The 20,445-nt window shown below is 39.3% G+C and overlaps 1 protein-coding gene across 3 annotated transcripts in view; it reads left to right on the forward strand.

Moving 5' to 3' along the window:
- Nucleotides 1-20,445, forward strand: part of LOC136422944 (neuroligin-4, X-linked-like) — a 66,405-nt gene that overhangs the window by 37,841 nt on the left and 8,119 nt on the right. Inside the window, exons 2-6 of one of the 3 annotated variants that reach the window (XM_066410877.1) lie at nucleotides 7,028-7,180; nucleotides 8,079-8,270; nucleotides 8,686-9,505; nucleotides 10,198-10,737; nucleotides 11,423-12,641. In XM_066410877.1, the coding sequence (XP_066266974.1) occupies nucleotides 7,028-7,180; nucleotides 8,079-8,270; nucleotides 8,686-9,505; nucleotides 10,198-10,737; nucleotides 11,423-11,540 (1,823 nt within the window). In that variant the 3' untranslated portion in view covers nucleotides 11,541-12,641. Of the gene's footprint in view, nucleotides 1-7,027; nucleotides 7,181-8,078; nucleotides 8,271-8,685; nucleotides 9,506-10,197; nucleotides 10,738-11,422; nucleotides 12,642-14,044; nucleotides 14,594-16,193; nucleotides 19,056-20,445 lie in introns of those variants that run through there. The other 2 variants (XM_066410875.1, XM_066410874.1) reach the window with 2 other exon arrangements.

A 20,445-nucleotide genomic window follows, 5' to 3' on the forward strand; every position in this document is an offset into this window, starting at 1 on the left:
TGAAAATCAACGTGAAATTGGGAGGGTATCCGCGGTACGGAAAGGTCAGAGAAGCGATAGAGTAACGCCGCAGTGACAAGGGTTGTGTATCGTTGGCGATACATTTAATTTTGTAGGGACCAAATTTGCAAATTGAGAGCAGATGGGCTATTGAACGTTACCGAGGGCTTTTCAGATCAAATAGATTGGGCGCCCAGGTCAATACCAACAGCTGAATCCAAGCACAGACGTGAAGGGCAATTTTCATGCTGTACGTTTCAGCTCCTAATAATAGTTCACTCATTTTGTCAAGGCAACTGTGCAACTACCGAGGATCGCTGATACATGACTTTTTCGCGTACCTAATTTTTCGGTTTAAAGTTTGCAAATAACACTCTTCAATGTAACAGGCCTTCATGTCATCTGCAGGTAAAGCTTTCAACGTATCGTTTATGTGTCTAGTCGGAATGTAATTGATGGAAAAACGACGTTAACTTTCATTTATTTCCACCTATTGTTTAGACGCAAGGCATTAAAACAAGCAAGATGCGGTCACATATTTTCATAATTTAAATGGCCGATAAAAGAAACTCAATGACGCAGCGTCGGTTCATGTCACTGAATTAAAGCCAAACGACAGAATTGGGAAAGGTCCATTTTGGACGAATGTTGTCTTAGATATCTTAGAATTATCGTTCATTATTTGGGCCGTAACAACTTTGGACTGGTCCATGTTGCGTGGGGTTGTCATTGAATGAGTTGCTTCTTGCTTGGGGGACAATCTTCAGTTACTTTGGAAGGTTCCACTTTTACAGATTGAGATGATTGAGATGATTTTAGAACAGTCCACTTTGCACAGGGAAGAAGATGGGGCGAAAAATATGAAATATGCTGCGTCCGTTTGCAAATACCGATCTTACTTCTGATTTTTGGTGTTTTCTTTCCTAGTCTCTCTCAATTTACATATTGCTGGCCTTTTACGTGCATGGGCTATGTTTTACTCTTGCTTATTCTAACTCAATTATTACTTTAGCAAATTAGGCTTTGTTTTCAGTTGCGTTTGTCGAAGGTTCGTTTGTATGTGAACAGCATAACTGCAGGATTTTTTTTCTATTTGAAACTTTGGATGGGACTGAATCAAGAAGGCATTGGCTAATCGTAATGATCTCTGGCCTGTCAAATCACAAGTCTCCCATCCTAATCAAGAACGGAATATGTGTAATGAATTTAAAAAGATGCTAACTGCGTTCCCGGTGGACTTTCGAACAATAAATGAACGAACAAATTATACTATAAAATTAATAAAAGATACATAAATAACTTTCTTTCTGCGTTTTTGCTTATAAAATTTGTTATTTGTGTGAACGAGATTATCATCAGATATGCTTTTAGCAAATTCGGGCATAAAGTAGAAATATAAATCACTCACTAACAAGCCACACCTGTCCACTCATAGGAAGATATTTCCTTTCTAGCTATGGGAAAGCGTCTTGAGTTTTGTGTGGTCTTGAAGCACGAACTTGAGGGACATAACGGAGTATGACTAGACGCGTGTTTTGTTATCCTGATTTTCTACTACTGGCTCCGTGTTAAGGGGACCTCTGCAGGGCAGCCTTATTGATAGCCCAATAAGGATAACTGCATTGTCTGAAGGCGTTTGTGTCGTGTGGTGTTCTTTCCCTGATTTTACATCTTGTTGATCAAAAATAACGGCGCTAGCACTACGAAACATAGACATCATTTGCATGGATGGCAAGAAATACCTATGATACTTCAGCAGTAAATAACGGCATCACATACATTTGTATGTCACTTAGGCTTTGATTATTATATTTCATAGATTACGCAACTAATACAAGTTTCCATAAACAACTGAATATAGCAATAGGCATTTGTCAAAGGCATCAGCTCATTGTTTTGTCTAATGCTTTAACGTTGGTCGACTAAAACAAATCTGTCTTCAATATTCTCATTACCTTTAAGGTTTAACCAAAAATTGCTATCTTAACTGCATTTACATTTCTCTCGCTAGGAGGCTCCATTGCATTACATCAACTGACTACATTCAAGCCTGTATGCTACAGTTATCTATCTCTCCCGTGTGTGTGTCACTCTTTCTGATATTCTACTTAAACCTATGAAAACCTAATCTTACTACAGCCGTGTAGCTTAATTTTTTCTGCATTTTTATTAAGAGAAAGGTAATGAGATTTTATATCTATTGCTTATTCCTTCTGATGCCAACGATGTCTGCTGACTACCGAAAAGAAATATTTTATTTCCAAAAGTATGTAGGCCATTCACATAAGTACCCGAAATGAAGTCTTACTTACTGACTAACGTAATGGTAGCTAGTTCCCTTGGTTCAGTGATGGTAGCTAGTTCTCTTGGTACAGTGATGGTAGCTAGTTCCCTTGGTTCGTTGATGGTAGCTGGTTCCCTTGGTTCGGTGATGGTAGCTGGTTCCCTTGGTTCGTTGATGGTAGCTGGTTCCCTTGGTTCGGTGATGGTAGCTGGTTCCCTTGGCTTGGTGATGGTAGCTAGTTCCCTTGGCTCGGTTGATGGTAGCTGGTTACCTTGGTTCGATGATGGTAGATAGTTTCCTTGGTTTGGTGATGATAGCTAGTTCCCTTGGCTCGGTTGATGGTAGCTGGTTCCCTTGGTTCGGTGATGGTAGCTGGTTCCCCTGGTTCAGTGATGGTAGCTAGTTCCCTTGGTTCGATGATAGTAGCTGGTTACCTTGGTTCAGTGATGGTCGCTAGTTCTCTTGGTTCGGTGATGGTAGCTAGTTCCCTTGGTTCGGTGATGGTAGCTGGTTCCCTTGGTTCGGTGATGGTAGCTGGTTCCCCTGGTTCAGTGATGGTAGCTAGTTCCCTCGGTTCGATGATAGTAGCTGGTTACCTTGGTTCAGTGATGGTCGCTAGTTCTCTTGGTTCGGTGATGGTAGCTGGTTCCCTTGGTTCGGTGATGGTAGCTGGTTCCCCTGGTTCAGTGATGGTCGCTACTCCCCTTGGTTCGATAGTGACTTCTCCTAGAACTTAGTTGGCAACAATTTACCAATGGCGCATGTAAAGCTAAACTTGGTAGGCTGTCTCTAGCTAGATACAAACATATCGGTTCGCCTAGGCAAGTACTGGTTAAACAATTGAATACCAATACACATCCCCTTCACGCTGACGCATTGTTATCACAAAAACACATGTTTACATACTACCACATCTGTTACACCATGTAAAAGAAATACTATACCGTGGCGGTTTGTCCTTTATCTGGCATAACGACAGCAATGATCTCGACAGCCAACTTATATGTGCACTACTCAGAAGAAGACTCTCTGGCATGTATATTCAAACCTTTCTTCACAATCTCTCTGTTGATGTTGGTAAGCTAAGATTATATAGGCATCTCGAGTCTGTGTTCGCCATGGTGAATTATATATACACCAAGGTCTCCGACATAAGATCAACTATATGTAAACTCAGAGTAAGCGCACATATCTTAGAAGTAGAAAGAGGTAGACACAGACGATTACCTGTTAACGAGAGAATATGTAAATACTGTACAGGAAACGCAGTGGAAGATGACATACACTTTATTTGTCATTGCTCACATTATACCACCGAAAGAAACAAACTATTCAAAACTGTTCACATTAGAAGTAGCGCTAGTTGACGACTTTTATTTCCTTTTTTTTTCTCTCATTATTATGTACTATACCTTATCATAATCACTTTGTCATGACCCTGTATACTTGCAATTAGCCCTCGGGCATGAATTTGCAATAAGTATGTTATCATAATTATCATTATCTTCGCCGAGTACTTGTTATCGGTTTTCGGTTGAAAAATCTGTTGGATGGGTCTGAATGTATGTCAGGAGCATAACCCAAGAAAGCTTCAATGAATCTTTATGATTTTTGGTAGGTGTGTAGTGGTTGTGCAAAGGAATGTCAAGTTCGAAAATGGTTCACCTTGCGTTTTTCAACAGTACTGCAGCGGACTTTGCATTTTTTTGTGTTTGTATGTTGGCAAAAAAAGTGACGGAAACGTTGATGGATCTTCATGATTTTTTGCAGGTGTGTAGATGTTGTGGAAACGGAGGTCAAGTTCAAAAATGGTTCCCCTGGTATTTTCCGTCGGTACTGCAGCGGGCTTTGTGTGGATGTGTATTTGTATGTCGCCAGCATAACTCGAGAAGCTGTTGATGGATCTGTATGATATTTAGTGGATGGGTAGGGTTTACAGAAAGGAAGGTCAAGTTCGATAATGGGCCTTCTAGCGGGTACCTAAGGTACTGCAGCGGAGCATCAAAATTTAGGGGTATATTTTCTGAAAGTGCTATGGTCATGATTTTTGTGTGGTAGATAGTTCATGCCACAGAAAGTAGGTTGTGTAAATTTGGGCCTCCTAGCGGCTTGTTAAGAACTGCAGTGGGTGTTTTTGTTTTGACCTTCGGACATGAATTACTTGAGAAGGGGTCGACAGATCGTCGTGATGTTTGGTATGTAGAGAGCTCAGATGGTGCTTTACATAATCAATGACTAATTATGCAAATCAGGAGCTAATTTGCATAATTAGTAAGGAAAGTTTGTTAACCCACTGAATTTCATAATGGGACATGGGACAGTGTCAGGCCATGTAAACAGATGGCCTTGCATAAACGTACATGTAGGTCAAATAAATAAACTATTTTCCAAGCAGAGGTTTGGGTCCTGCTGGTTTTTAATGCGTTCAGTTTAGGCATTTTTGTTCAACACGGTTGGCGACATAACGAAAAGGGAACAAAATAGAAAGCCTGACAAAAACACCTAAAAACACGTCACAAACCAGCCAGACCCACTCCTCTGCTTGGAGAGTACACTGCACCAAAACTGCACCACTGCTAGTTATATTATTCTTTATTATTATACGTTTTACTTTGCGTTTGGGAACGCATGTATAATCAGCGACACCAGTGCTGCAGTGTTATGTGAACGAGTTAGAATTACCCCGAGGAAGGTGACAGATGGTTCCTGAAACGTCGATTGAATAAATCCCTGTTATAAATATATAAGTTGATTGTTTTTGTGTTGCCATGGCAACGGATTTTTGACAGGAATAGTTCACAAAGTTCAGTGAATTCGGTTGAAACAATGAAATTTTTCTTGCTCAACCACACTTTTTTATTTTTACACTTGTTTTCCTGCATCATGAACATCTTATGTAATTAAGTGTAACATTTGTGATTAACTTATTATAATTTATGCTAATTTGATGACGTCATTGGTCAAAGACCAAGATGGCGGACCATAACATAACCTTCCTAAAACTAGTATAAGTTTCAAACCTCCAATAGCCATGGATAGTTTGAATATCAAAGGAAGGTTTAACGTCAGCTACATTTAAAAGATACTAGCTATCGTGTAAGTTAGAAAAACATGCTGAATTATGCGATGTCGAATTACATATGAAATGCGTTATGCATTACGCTTCTTGGTAACTTGCTGTTACTGGTTCAGGAGTTTACTATTACCTTGTCTTTATACTCGGTATGTGGGTAGGTTTTCTTGAGACTAGCAACTTTTTTTGGTACTGCAGCGGCATTTCCTGTTTTGACATCTCGTGTTCTGACCATACTATGGCCATTATTTTCTGACGTTAGATAGCTATTGGAAGGAAGAGTAATTCATGTCAGTTTGGCCCCATATCGGCTATTTTAGAACTTCAGGAGCCGATAAACAATGGTGTTCATGGGAAGTGGTTTGGAATTTTACAATCATTTGCAGTTGGCAGGTTTTTTTTCAACATAGCGTTTGCAATGAACGTTAACTGGTTCCTACTGTATATGAGACAAAGTCTCTTGACTTAGCTTCAAGGTAACCACATTTACTTTCTGCAGTTTGGTTTGGTTTATTTAGAAATCATTTCGTTGTCTATCCCGTTTCCAAAGAGCAAGGAGGTTTCAACGACTCGGAACGTAAAATCGTGTACTAGTCAGTAGAGTACTTGATAGAATAAGAAAGCGTTTTGTGTTTTGAAAATCTGACGTGTTTTGTGCACGACGTAGTGAAGGGGGATTTTGGCACCAGTTTCTTTGAACACTATTGTACACAGAAGTATTCATTTATTTCTTAGAATTGTTTGTGAAACTCATCTTTTTATGAATACTTTTTCCATGGTTGCATTCGGAGAAGCGGGGAGGAATGCCTGCAGGTTACTCATTTTAGACGTAATCTCCTGATAGTCGCAATACGTGAAGCAGAACTGGCAACATTTAGAATTCATAGCATCGACCAAAGCAGTGTTTCGGTTGGCCGCATCAAAAAGGCTTAGTTTGAAAGATAGTAGGCTATTTTAGCAATCAATACGTGGCAGAAAATTGCATCCCTACAAAATGACACGGAAATCTTAACTACTATAACTCAAGATGGGGTTCACGAATCATCATGATTTTTAGCAGGTAGATAGCTGAGGTGTATTTGCAAATCAGACTCTTATTTGCATGATTGATGAGGAACTTTCAAAAACCTGCTGAGTTCCATGATGGGACTATTTGATCTTTTGTGTGTTTTTAAAAGAGGACAGGGTCTCGATAAGCAATATTACTTTTGTACGATCCTCAAAAAATTAGTTTAAAATAATACTTTGAGGCAGACGAACATCTCGATCTAAGCTACAATGAATACACATGTGCTTTATTCAACTGGTAACGTATATCCTTGATTGAGGCAATTTTTTTCTTGTTTCATGTTGATAATCTTATACACATCTATCACATCAAATATTGTCTAATGCGGTAAGCGGGTATCTCGCTGAACCCGTGGCACGTTGGTGGCGTCGCTGCATACTAATCTGGATTTGTGTTACTCATTACTTTATATGGGATTATCATGTTAAACGCAAAGATATGACTTAAAAGACAAGAAAACACACAAAGTGTAAAAATATCATTTTAGTATCGATGAAATTCGTTGAGCGCTCTGTCAAACGTTTGTTGGCAATGCCGCCGGTCCAGTGATATGCCCGCCTTATGCTTGACTCAGATGTCCGATATCATGTTTCCTTTGCAGATACTAATCAGCCCATGCAGAACCGGACAGTGATGGTCTTTATCCATGGCGGATGGTGGTCTAGTGGAACCGGTGCCATGTATGATGGAACCGTGCTGGCCAGCTACGGGAAGGTTATCGTTGTTACCTTCAACTACAGACTGGGTGTCTTCGGTAAGGTACCTTTTATCATGAACAAGAAACTACATTTACAGACCAAGAAGAGCTTGATGAGTTCACACTTTGCAACGTCATGAGTTACCGTGCAAAGATGACAAGATGACACTGTTCTGAACAGGTCTGCAATTTGAAACAAATGTAGCTTTGAATACGTCATTCACAGGCATCAATCAAAAGTTTCGCAATACTGTGTTCAATCAAAATCTGCAAAAAAATCATATATTCTGTTATCAATAGGCATCGATATCTTTGCAACATGATACATTATAGAGACATGTGTAAACTGTTCGAATAGGTTGTTATGTTAGTTCACGTCCATTAGTCTGCCATTTTATTCTAAGCGATAATTGTAATTGCATTTGGTTTCCAGTTCTTCCCTTAAAGCACGGTAGCACTGCATGATGCCAAAATTAATACAAGGAGCTTTAGATCTGGATTCTAAATTACAGTCATGAAAAAACTATACAGAACATTAACAAGCAGTAGAATCATAAGTGGTTTCTAAGAGACTCTACAAAAACTATATACCAGGTTAAGATAAGGTGAATGAAGTACGGGGCTGTAGTGGCGGAATTCATCTTGCTAATTAGGTTGTATATAAGGTTGATATAATAAGGAATTAGATTGATTTCGGAATGTTTATTTCCTGCCAGTAGTATACTGTTGCTGTATCATTGCTGCCTAGTCTAAACTCAATGTCAAGTTGCCAATATAAATAAATTTACAATTCAGGAAAAAAACATATCTGAAGAGAACACCTGCTTTTGGGGTTTGTGTTTAAACTTCATAGGTCTCCGCACAATAAAAGTTTGCTGTTGTAGCCCACACAGTGTGATTATTATATGTATTATATTGTTCTCTTTATGTACAGAAGATGGTTTCCTTTCTGCAGGCTTTCTCAGCACCGGTGATGGTAGCGCCATGGGGAATGCTGGTCTCTGGGATCAGGTCCGGGCATTGGAATGGATCCAGAAGTACATTAAGTACTTCGGAGGAAATCCTAACAATGTTGTCATCTTCGGTTCTGGCTCCGGTGCGGCGTGCGTTAATCTGCTGATGACGTCTCCTGAGGTTAAAGCAAAGGGTGAGTTACTGGTGTTACTTTGTACCGCTACATTCATGGTGCTGTAAGACTGATTAAGAACTGGGCCGAAGAAAACAGGACAAGATATCGGTAATTAGATAGATATCATGCATGGTGATGTCATACTTGTAAGGCCTTTTTGCGAATTTCCTATCATCATTCTTCTGATAGCCATAATTGTTTGGTAGAAATTCTAAAACAAAACTTCCTACGGAAACTTCCGTACAACAGAAACGTGTTTAAATATTGTTGTTGGTGCTAGTTTTCGTTAGATTTAACACTCCCATGTTTTTAGTGACCTATGAATTAAATGAGTTTCAATTTTAGGAGTAGCTTCATGTTGCATCATGTTGTATTGTTTTGTATGTGTTGTTTTTGATCAATAACTCAACATTTACTTTCTTATCCTCTTTAGCTCTCTTTAGCCGTGGTATTTCCCAAAGCGGGACGGCAATGGCCACGTGGTCCATCAGTAGATCTGGACGTCAATATGCTCAGACTGTAGCCAAGGCTGCCGGCTGTGATGTCAGTAACAACACAGGGACTATGGTGGAATGCCTCAGGGTGATAAATGAAAATACCCTGGCGAACATCACCCGATACGACCCAGAAAAGTCACCGTACTATCGAGCGTTCTCTCCAGTAGTGGATGGAATTCTTGTTCTAGACGACCCTAAGAAGTTGCGTGATTCGCTTCCATTCACCACATATGACTATATGGTCGGAGTGGCAGAAAGCGATGGCTTTATGTACGTGGAGGGAATCGATGGTATCTACGATGGTATAGACCGCAATAGATTTGAAAGTGTCGTTCGTAGTTTCGTTCAGGACGTTTTTCAAACTAGACTTCAAGAAATCATAGACGCAGTTACCTTTAGCTACACTGACTGGGGGGACAGAAACAATGACTTGAAACGCAGGAAAAGCACAGTGGCTCTCTTTACGGATTTCTTCTTTGTCGTTCCTGCAATAAAAACTGTGAACTCGCACTCGAGGAATTCCCCCACAAAGAAGACGTTCTTTTACACATTCCAACATCAGAGCGAAAACACGTCGGTACCCGACTGGACTGGAGCGATTCATGGAGAGGAACTGCCGTTCGTGTTCGGGGCACCCATCGCCAACACCCAGCTGCTGTCCCCTGACGGTTTATACTCCTTCACGTCCTACTCCAAGCAAGAGGCCATGTTGAGTGTAGCGATCATGACCTATTGGACTAACTTTGCAAAAACAGGGTAGGTACAACATAACAAATTAAGATAAAGACTATGATATTACATCATTACAATGGTGCCAATCATTTTGTCTACTGTAATCTTACTTCTGGAAACTTTACACTTGATTTCTGCTCTCCTGATGACAACCTATCCGTTTCCCGGTTTTCTTTTGTTCTTGTAACTTTTTCCCTCTTCTTTGCTCTCGTCGACGCGGCAGGCTTTACAAATACATCTACACACTTCGCTATCCAACCAATAGGCTAGAGGATTGCAGCATAATTAAATATATCATCAACTTGCAATTTTATGCCCCTTTCAGGCGCCCCAAACTATCTGAATTGAAGCCCAGATGTGTTGTAGGTGGTTGAGTGGTACATGTGCAGGTACATGTATCATACAGATATGACAGGTCCACATGTGCATGGGATCTGTAAATATAAGAGAGAATAAATGTTCTTAGCCCCTAGGGTACGTGACATATAAAGGCCGAATTTGTGACAAAAGCAACAACAGCTTTGATGTTGACGCATTGAAAATTTATCGCAAAAGTTGCGTTGTTTTTATGCACGCGTTGAGTTGCCACTCAAATTTTGCCTAGCGCGGCAGCAATATTTATTGACAATTAAGAATATCTTGAACTTATCAATACAACTGCGGAATGCGCGTAAGGGAATATCTCCTGAACTCTACTAATATGTAGTTCTTTCCAGGAATCCCAATCTGCCAGAAACGCAAAAGGAGATTTTTCTCAACACCAAACCCAACAAGTATCAAGGTGTAAATTGGCCTCGGTACATGTATGAAAGTCAACAGTACATTTACATGGGCATGAAGCCTCGGATGAGGGAGTACTACCGTGCTCACAAGCTGGCCTTCTGGATGGAATGGCTGCCCAGCATCGTGAAACCCAGAACGTCACCAACTCCCTCCACCGATCCGTACCGGCAGGGATCTGCCATTTGTCCTAACTTCACCCCGACCAAGGGGCCGTGGAAGCCTGGTCCTGGCATCGTGGGTATAAACGATCTGTTCGGCACGCAAGCACCACAGCAGGACCACTCTAGGGAACTCAGCATTACCATAGCTGTGGGGACTTCTTTACTGCTCATCAATATCATTGTATTCGCACTGCTATACTACAGAAGAGATAAACGGAAACGAAACGACGAGAAGGATACTCCCGGACTCATGCACAAAATGCAAACCAATCACTGCACCAATTCGCCCACAATTCGGATAGTAGAAATGAGGTGAGTGCTAGCGCCCTAGGCAAGGTATCGTCATTATACTTGTAAGAATTGTAGATAAAACAAAATTTTCATTGTCGTTTTCAAACCTTTAAGTCAGTAAAGTTACCAATATAATGTAGTACAATCACATTTCTATTTCACGTTAAATTGTTATGGGGAGGAACAAGCTTCCTTTATTCCTTGTTTCTTGTGAGCACTCTACAGACAATAAATTGAATTTTAATTTCTCAGATTGATGAAGACTTTTTTTACTATCCCAAGAAAATATTTAAAGATTTACCCCTCTGAGTTTACCATTTCCGATTGAGACACAAATACAAGAACTTGGCATACATAAAAAAGTCAAAGTCAAGTTTTTGAAAAAATTAATTTTTCCAAAGATATACTAAGTCTTTGAATCGTGGGTCTTACATTCAGCCCTTGAGCTATTATTAAATGTCCGAATAAATTACGATTTATCCTGAAAAGAAAAAGACCTATAGAGACGGCTAAATATTCATTAAAGAAGATGTATTTTCTTGTAAATCTTTTTTAGAATAACAGTAAGGCAGTCTACAGTGTTCGTTCCCCCTAAGTGCAGGGCAACACTTGGAGGCGCAGCCAGGATGGAGGTGCACAACACCATACGTTGCCTTCGGCCTGCACGGAATGAACATTAACAACATGCTATTTCTTTCCTGTACAGGTCATCCACGTCCAGTCAGGCATCTACGCTCATACGCGACGATCACTGCCGAAACAGCATCACGTCCTCAGAACTGTATGGTCTAAATACACCTAAAGACCAAACATCGTCCCTTTAGCTTTCAAACACAAAGGAATTAAGGTGTCTTTTTTTACCGAAAGCATGTCATGATGCGTTTCCAGGTCACGTTAAGTAAGAAACAATGGCGACATAGACGCATTGCAGGCATGGGTGTGACTGTACCATCGAGGAAACCAAGTCGTCGAACGTGTATTTAAAGTGACCAATACTTTTTACAATATTCAAGAATGCTCATCAATTGCAAACGCTGATAGAGTCCGAGTCCACAAACTAAATATATGTCACAACTGTCAACAAATCATAGTTGACATGCATACAATGATACCGTAATCATTATACAAATACGTACCCTGACCTGAATACATCAAAACTGGAACGGGGGAACGGGGAACGTAAGAGCAATAATTCTCAATAGCTGATCCTGAAGCAAGATAGTTGGCAATAATGTTTCGGTTTCATCAACCAATGCTAAACTCCTAACACTTCCTTATTGTCTTAGAAGAAAACCAGAAGAAAGCATTTCAGACCAGGATTTGTTCTGTTTGATAATGCTAGATCTAATTGCTTAATTGAATCTCTCGACATGACATGGCATGACACGAATGTCTCGATTTGTCAGCAAAGAAAAAAACAACATGACAGTCAGTTTCGACGCTTACCTGTTATAAATGCCAAGTTCTGTAGCAATGATCACCTTACATCCACCTTTTTCTTCTTGCAAACACAGCTTTATAACTGCCAGTGTGGAACATTTCAAAACAAATCTCTTTTTCTCAGAAGTGAATTGTTAAAAAACATAAACGCAGCGCAAATTCGACTTTCTCTAAATTTCGCCCGCAATGCAACAATGGACTATCGCAAAGGTACTCTCATTCAAAATTAGTTGTTCCAAATCATACTTCTCCATCTCCATGTGAAAAGTACCCCCATAACATTTTTTTTACATTTGATTTTAAATAGAAAATACAAAAAAACACCACCACAACCATCTGAAAGTGGTGTAGGCCAAAACATTCAAACGAAAGCCTATACACATATGCTTTGGGGACAGGTTATTTGGATTTTACACAGAGGGGCAGAATAGATATTTTGGGGCTGAAAATTGCCCCAAAATGAACACTTTCAAAAATAATTCTTTCGTTGCGATTTTTCCAAAGATACAAAATATTAATAACAGTAATAATCCTTTTAAACAAAATGGTACAAGAAAAATGATATGAAGAAACACGGAGAAAACAATATATATTTCCTTATGGGGAGTATGTGTTCTCTAAATAGAAGACACCTTTACAATGACAATTGTGTGAATATATCAAACCGAGGATTTTTTGCCTCATTGTAAAGATATTGGAAACAGCTGATCAGATTTGTACATTTTGTGACACTTTGAGACGTTGATATGAGAGAATGTCCTAAAACATTCCGAGCAGGACTACTTCCGTGCAGTGATGACGCATGTCTATTTGTTCATCTAAAGCTTGTCTACCTCTTGTGACAGTATCAAACGCAATAAAGTGAGTTATATTTTGCACGGAGGCAATAATTTCAGCTGTCAAATTTCTTAGCTTTTAACAGGTCCCAATGGTATCGATCGCTGTCCGGATGAATCGGTGGACATGTTTACAGACTAGCTCAAACAGGTGTGTCCCGGGAGTCCAGCCTGGCTGTGCAGTCCACGTATCCCTCATGTCAGACTTGTCAGAATATACTAAATGGACTTTTTATGGAAATATCCAGGAAGCAACCAGTCTAGTTAGGTAAGTCACGTAACGGCATTTACTCCTGTTTTCTAGCATCATCCCAAGCGAAATGTATTGCAGTATTGCCATACCGCTTCCGACAAAACCTGTACTACAACCCTTTCCCTTTGCGACTAGACCCCTTCTTCTGTATGTGAAACCATGCATTGCAGATGTACCCCTCCCTTCTCTGATCCCTCTGTGTCACAAAACATTACACGATGCATCTTGTCTTGGCCAAAACCACGTGCTGTAACATTACCTCAAAGATCTTCACGTCCGACTTCTCTGTCATTTGTTCTTAGTGTCCTATTGGTTGGATACCGAACATATTATACACGCCATCAACATTCCACCCATTTCTTCCTGTCCAGCATACCATGATTACAACAAGACATTCATATGGACGAGTATCACAAAATGCAGTCCTCAATCTTCACATTGCAATATAGAACATAGTTACTAGCAATAGCGTCAACATCTACCCAGATATAGTAAAACACTTGCAATTCTTTTTTAAATCTACCATGTTCTGCTAAGTGTCAGACCTTTAAATCTTAGACAATGAATAACGTATAAATACAATTCAAGAACGGACGTTTAATTCCAGAATCTTTAGTTGGTAAACGAGAGCCATTTTTTATGACACTTCAATGTAAAGGGCCAAAATTTTGGGCATTGTTTAGGACTGCACGTCTTTCTGTCATAGATAACATTCAACTCGCTTGAATCAGTAGAGAAACTATGTGATATGAATGCAAATTGCTTACTAGAAGTATTTATGTAACCTTTCATGCCACAGGGACACCAACCTCCCTTTCACCATTTCACAAAAGTGTTTAAGCAAGAAAGATGGAGGAAAGTGTTTATTTTCCAAAAGTGGGTCTACGACCTGGAACCGTTACACACCAGGTGGCCGACAGTACGTGTATGTTAACAAGGACTCCAAGTTTGCGGGAGACACATTTTACAGAGCAATGAAAGTCGCTTTCTGGACGGAGCTTGTGGAGAGTTGGCAAAAAACTCCCTACAACGCCTCTAGACCTCCCCCAGCCTCGTCTCCCCCCGGCACAACCTGTCCACCTCGGAGCTTCATTAGAGACAGTAACAGCGTCTGGGTACCTAACCCCTCCCCAAGGATCCCTTTCCCGACAGCTCCAAAGGCACGGAAGACGACAAACAACAGCTTTGGTCTAGCCATTGCCATTGGTCTCTGCCTGTTGGTCATAAACATCATAGTGATGGTCGTATGCTATATACGGTGCCGGTCCACTGACAAGGAGACAGAAGAAGCCACCATTCCAGATGTCAACCCAGAGAGCCCAACAATTGTCCATGCAGGCCGGCTCGGGTGAGTGTTCATTTCCATAAAACCACTAGTATATATTAGTAGATTTCGTTGAAGTCATACATTTGTCAACCCTAACAATGTTTGCGGAAGACTAGCATAAGTCAAAAAGGCCTGGGTATTGATATTGGATTGGCATGTGGGGCTGAAGAGCATCTTAATAAACCAATAAACCAATGTGGGTAGGTCTTGGTGAGGCCTTGATATGATGGTATTATATTGTTGCCCCCCTGGCGACTTTTTGAAGTACTGCGGTGAAACGTCTGGTTCTAATATCTCGTGGTTTGGACATGCTAGGGTTGTGATTTATACGTCGCAGATAACTCTTAGAGGGAGTTTAGATTAGTTTAAGGTTTTAGTTCAAGTTTGGGTTGGTCTGTGTGTGTCTGCGTGTGCGTGTGCGTGTGTGTGTGTGTGTGTGTGTGTGTGTGTGTGTGTGTGTGTGTGTGTGTGTGCTCGTGTGTGTGTGTGTGTGTGTGTGTATGCTCTGGACATGCTCTGGACATGCTATGATTTTTGAGTGGTAGATAGCTCTTGGGAGGGAAAGTATGTTGAGTAGGTTTGGATCCCCTAATGTCTTTTTTGAAACTGCTGGAGCCGATTTCAAACTTTGAAAGCTAATGACTCAAGAAGGGGTTGATAGAACGTCATGATATTTGATATCTTAAGTGATGATTGACAAGATCGTATTCTAAATATGCAAATCAGTATCCAATTTGCATAGTTAATGAGGAAAGTTTATAAATTCGCTGCACTCCATTATAGGACTCTCCAACATGTTACATAAGTAACTGAGAAAGAGAGAAATTTCGATAGATATAAATGAATACCTAATTTGCATAAATAATGGAAAAAATACTATAACTCCATAATGGTAAATGTTGGAGATTTCATTCTTGCAGCATTTGGAAGTTAAGTAGATGTGGACATTATCAGACATAAACCATGCAAATTAGAACCTCATTTACATAGTTTATGAGGAAATGCTACAATAGCCTTCTTTGCTAAGATAAGACTTTCATACTTTGAACAAATTGTGTTATTTGGGTAGAGAAGATGATCAACTGACATACTTCATGCGAACGAGGTCCTTATTTGCCTAATACATGGAAAACCGTTATAATATGCCATCCGTAAAGGCTAACATTAGTCGGCAAAGGTATCGGGTCGTGGAACTCTACTTAACTATAACATACTATCGTTGTGGTCATGATAAAACTTTTGACTGTGATGAGCACACGCAATAATCGGGTAAAAGGTAGATCATTAGATATACGTCATGCGAATGAAGGCCTCATTTTCATAATTACTTTCATAAATAACATGATATTTATAAAGGATTATTTTAATTTAGTAATTATGATACTTGCACGTTAGCTTGAAATGAAAATCAGATAGGGATCAAACTCATGAAAATCACCAAAATACCATTGAAAAATTACAATTCATTTTTAAACTCCATTGACCATTTTACGGAGGTTTTGGTTCAACAAATTGCTCGTTCTAGTCTCCGTATTGTGGTAATATAAAGGTTAATTTGTCAAAACTAGAATTAAACTTTGGCTTTTGTTCGGCCAAGTTAACTGAAATGCTTTTTTTGCAGACTGCATGAAGCAACCATTATCCCCACATCCTGCACTGAAGATCCACTGATGCCACCAGACTCCACAAAAGCTGTGTCTGTCGCCATGGGTGAACCTTCCAAAATCATCAAACTTCCACTCATCAACGGACCTCTCCGACTGCCCAATGGGGACGCTATCGTCCCGGTGGCAGTGGAGAAGGACGGCCCTGTCCCTCCACCGCCGTTTGATGTTGACGACCACGTGGTGCTTTAGGTCAAAACAGACGTCTGTAGCACATCACGTGTGTTGAGGATTGCCTGCCTTGCTAGACTATTGTATGTGGCACCGTCTAGGACGCTCTTGTTATCATTGTGCAAATACCAACCGAACTGTGACTTTTTATCTAATCAATACAACGCATTTACGCTAAACTAGACAATATACGAACGACTAATACGACCAACATCAGACTGGAGATATGGCACCATGTTAGGTGAAATGCGTTGTTACAGGCCATGAAGGTATAACATGCAAGAACAAAAGCGCGATACACTCTACTATAAAGTGACCCACGACACTTGATCAAGAGGAATTTCGAAAAATACGAAACTAGTGGCCTCTGTTTATGCGTTTGCTGATCAAAATACAAGATCAAAATTGAGGGAAATCGAATATCTAACAAACACCAGTCTCCTCTTACATTTGGTGTAGATGGCAAATGGCTAAATCAAATCTATAGTGATGAGTTAGACAAGAAGTCTTAATCATGCAAACATATGTGAGATAACTGTTAGTGTACTAATAACACAAAAATGCTTTGACAAAAACGAATAGCTGTAGAAAAACAACGAAACTGACTCAACTAGGTATATTGAAAACAGTTTGTGTATGACTCTGTAGTCGATTTCTATTAAATAGCATGTGATATTTCAGAATCAAGTTATATCAAAGATGTTTACCTTATGGCACGTCTTTCTATTACAACAAAACTCACATGAAGTAGTTTGTGTTTGTCTGAGACGCCAAAACCCGGGAAGATCAAGTTATGATATCGAGCATATGATTTTGGTCAAAGCATACTAGTTAACCCTCATCTGACCGACACATTTTTGCGACGAATCTGACCGTATGGGGTCCAAACGGACCCCATTTTGCTTTGCCCCATAAACCTATTTCTGGTGGATCTTTTTGTAATGATTTTACATACACTGTTTAAATAATCTATGGAGAATATTTTGACAAGTTCTTTTGTCAATGATTAATGCTCATTATCATACTTTATGCAGAAAATGAGGAGAGCCCGCATTTTCCTTTAAAAATCTATAATATTCCCTTCAATTCAGTTTCAGTACCCTATCATTTTACAACACTAATATCGCTCCCAAAGGCATTCTGATAGCATAATGATGTTATAGATAAGAATAATTAGAATTTATGTGAAAAATTAAGAATATTTAATCTAATTATGTCATAATCTGCCACTTAATCACACACATATTTTTACCCTTGGCAATTTTCATCAAAATATCTTTTCTATTGGCTATTTTTTGCGATTTCTGTTGATATATTGTTCAATTAATCTTTTAAGAATTTTCTGATATGTTTAAAGTGTAAAATACTCATTTGTCTAATCATCATAATTTATGCAAAACGAATAAAAATCACATTTTACACCAAAATGCTACCCTTATTCTGAAAAAAGTCGATATCACACTTTTCTAAGCAACAATGAAGTGTAGCTATGAAGGCAATGATAACAACTTTCTGTTATTTGACAGGAATCTATTTCCAATTTACGTAATAAACAGTATAACTCCCATAAAAATCGGCCAATCCCGGTAAAATTTCAGAAGTTGCAGGACATGTACTTAAGCAAACTCGTGAAAGGAATTTTTTATCCGACAAAACATTTTGAAATGGCACACATTAAAACACGCCTGGGGACCAAACGGACCCCATACGGTCGGATGAGGGTTAAGCACAGGCTAAAATGTTTGATCTCTGTCACTTAAGCAAAATAGAGTACATTAACAACTATATGTAAACTGAGTAAAATAAACGATATTTCAGACATGAATATAATGCTAGCCCCGAAGTAAATTTCTTAACTAACCCTGAATTTGATCTGATTTATCTATGTAGTGACCAGATATTTGACCGTTAAGTCATAAGCGAATACAATTTTGTGCCTCTAAAGCAAAAGTTATGTGATGAAATCAAACCGATATGTATCCGTTCAAACTGTATGCGTTGTGTCATTGCAGATAACATTTTGTTTTTCAATTTACACCGCCCATTTATGTATTTAGCGATTATAGATAGCGACAGAAGTGACGACCGTACACATCGTCTCTCGGTACGTCTTGACCTGACCCATGTTGACTCGACTGAACCGTTTCCATTTTCTGCGTGCGACTCAATCAAAAGCAGATTGAATTTATTTTGGCGGCGAATTGACTGAGATCTGGTCAAATACGTTCAAGGTAAACTTTATGTTGAGCGGTGCCCAGAAAAGGAAGGATATTCGGGGCGTGTTGTCGACTCGGCCAGCGTGCGAAATCCGTGTCTCTGGTCATTCCCGACTTTACCCTGATTTCAAATGTCCATGATATCTCAAGATTTCAGACAAGTGAGGGCATGACGCTTTCCGGCGCGATGTAAGATATAACATTACCGCACCATCCCTGTACTATATCATACTGTGATATAATATGATATAATAGAGGCAACGAATGAACTAACCTAGACCTGGATAGAAATCACATTTCACATAGAGAAGACTGGAAAAAACGGGCAAGGTGTAAACAGACAACATGTATTCAACATGTTTGAATATCAGTATCATCATTTGTTTTCCCAGCGATAATTACATTGAAAAAAAACGAATACTGTGAATTGTTGTTGACATTGTAATTATTTCCAATCAATTCTGAAACGCTTTTTAAGACACATAGTAGATTTTCTGTGCAACGTATCTAATTCTTCCCTCCACAGATGCAAACTTCCCTAGTGATTCAGTGACAAACGACATTTAACTTGTGTGTTCGGTGGCTGACAATGACAAGTTTCGCGGCACTAACGATGTTGTCGTTGACGTAAAAAATGTAGACTATGACCATTAAATAAGCTGCGCGCAATTACGTACCATGAAGCTTATAAATTGCACGTTTTTATTCGTTACACTGGAGATTCAGTTTGAGTACAGAGAAAAACCTCAGAAGTCCCAAAATCGACCTTAAAATTTGTATCTCCATCAATGAAACTAAACACCAATGATGATGGCTGCTTCTTTGCTTCCGAAGATTACTGGGAAGGTTGTCCACCTCTTCAGGCTCTTCTGTTAGCCATGTGTTTTTGATAAATAAAACTGGTAGAAGAACAAGAAGAAGAGTGATCAAAAACAACATATTTACCTCTGTCTTCAACATAGGAAAATGAGATGAATTATTTTTAATGATCGATCTTTAAACCAGGCTGTATACCATTTTAGAAAGCATAAAAGGCGTGTTACATATTTGCAAGAACGCATTTACACTAATATGCTAATTTTCATCTTTAAATTCGACTAGTAGCAAGTAATCGTTTTGACGTAAAAAACTCTCACTGCACTTTACAATCAGAAACAACACAAAATTAAAGCTAGAAACATTGAAACCAATGCGCACAAAGAAGACAAGCATAAAGAATAGTAGACTTAGATAATATACGCAGTTTATTATTTCCTGGTCTATTGGCCTACATAAAAAATTTGCACAATTTGCTGTGAAAGCCGATCTTGTTTCAATATCATCACATCGATGCCTGCTATTGGTTTAGTTAGGCGACGAAGCGATGGACTTAGTTGATGAAATCGTTTTCGTAGACGACAAAAGTTCTTTGCATAATTACGTAACCGTACGTGTGACTGGTTAGCAATTACTGCATAAGAGGGCAGATTCAAATTTTCAGTTTCACCCTCTTTGCCTCAAAGCCTTTGCCTTCCTTGTTCCAATATCATATCTAATTTCATGAGATACAACGCGTTTCAGATATGGGTAACGTCATTACCCATACATTGCCGTTGCAACGTGGAATTCATCTTCATCTTTCTAACACCTGTTACATGCCAATGTGTCATAGAATATGATTTAGTACACATTTTTGCGCTTAAAGACAACTTGTCTAAAACAAATGATGGGAAAGTCTTGAACCTATTAAACCAGTATTGTACATAAGGCCACAGCAAGTTATTTTTATGGATGACATCAGCGCGCTCATTAATTTTCGCCTGAATTCGAAATAAAAAACAAG

This window comes from Branchiostoma lanceolatum, chromosome 17, assembly GCF_035083965.1.
Source record: "Branchiostoma lanceolatum isolate klBraLanc5 chromosome 17, klBraLanc5.hap2, whole genome shotgun sequence".
NCBI classification, from domain to species: domain Eukaryota; kingdom Metazoa; phylum Chordata; class Leptocardii; order Amphioxiformes; family Branchiostomatidae; genus Branchiostoma; species Branchiostoma lanceolatum.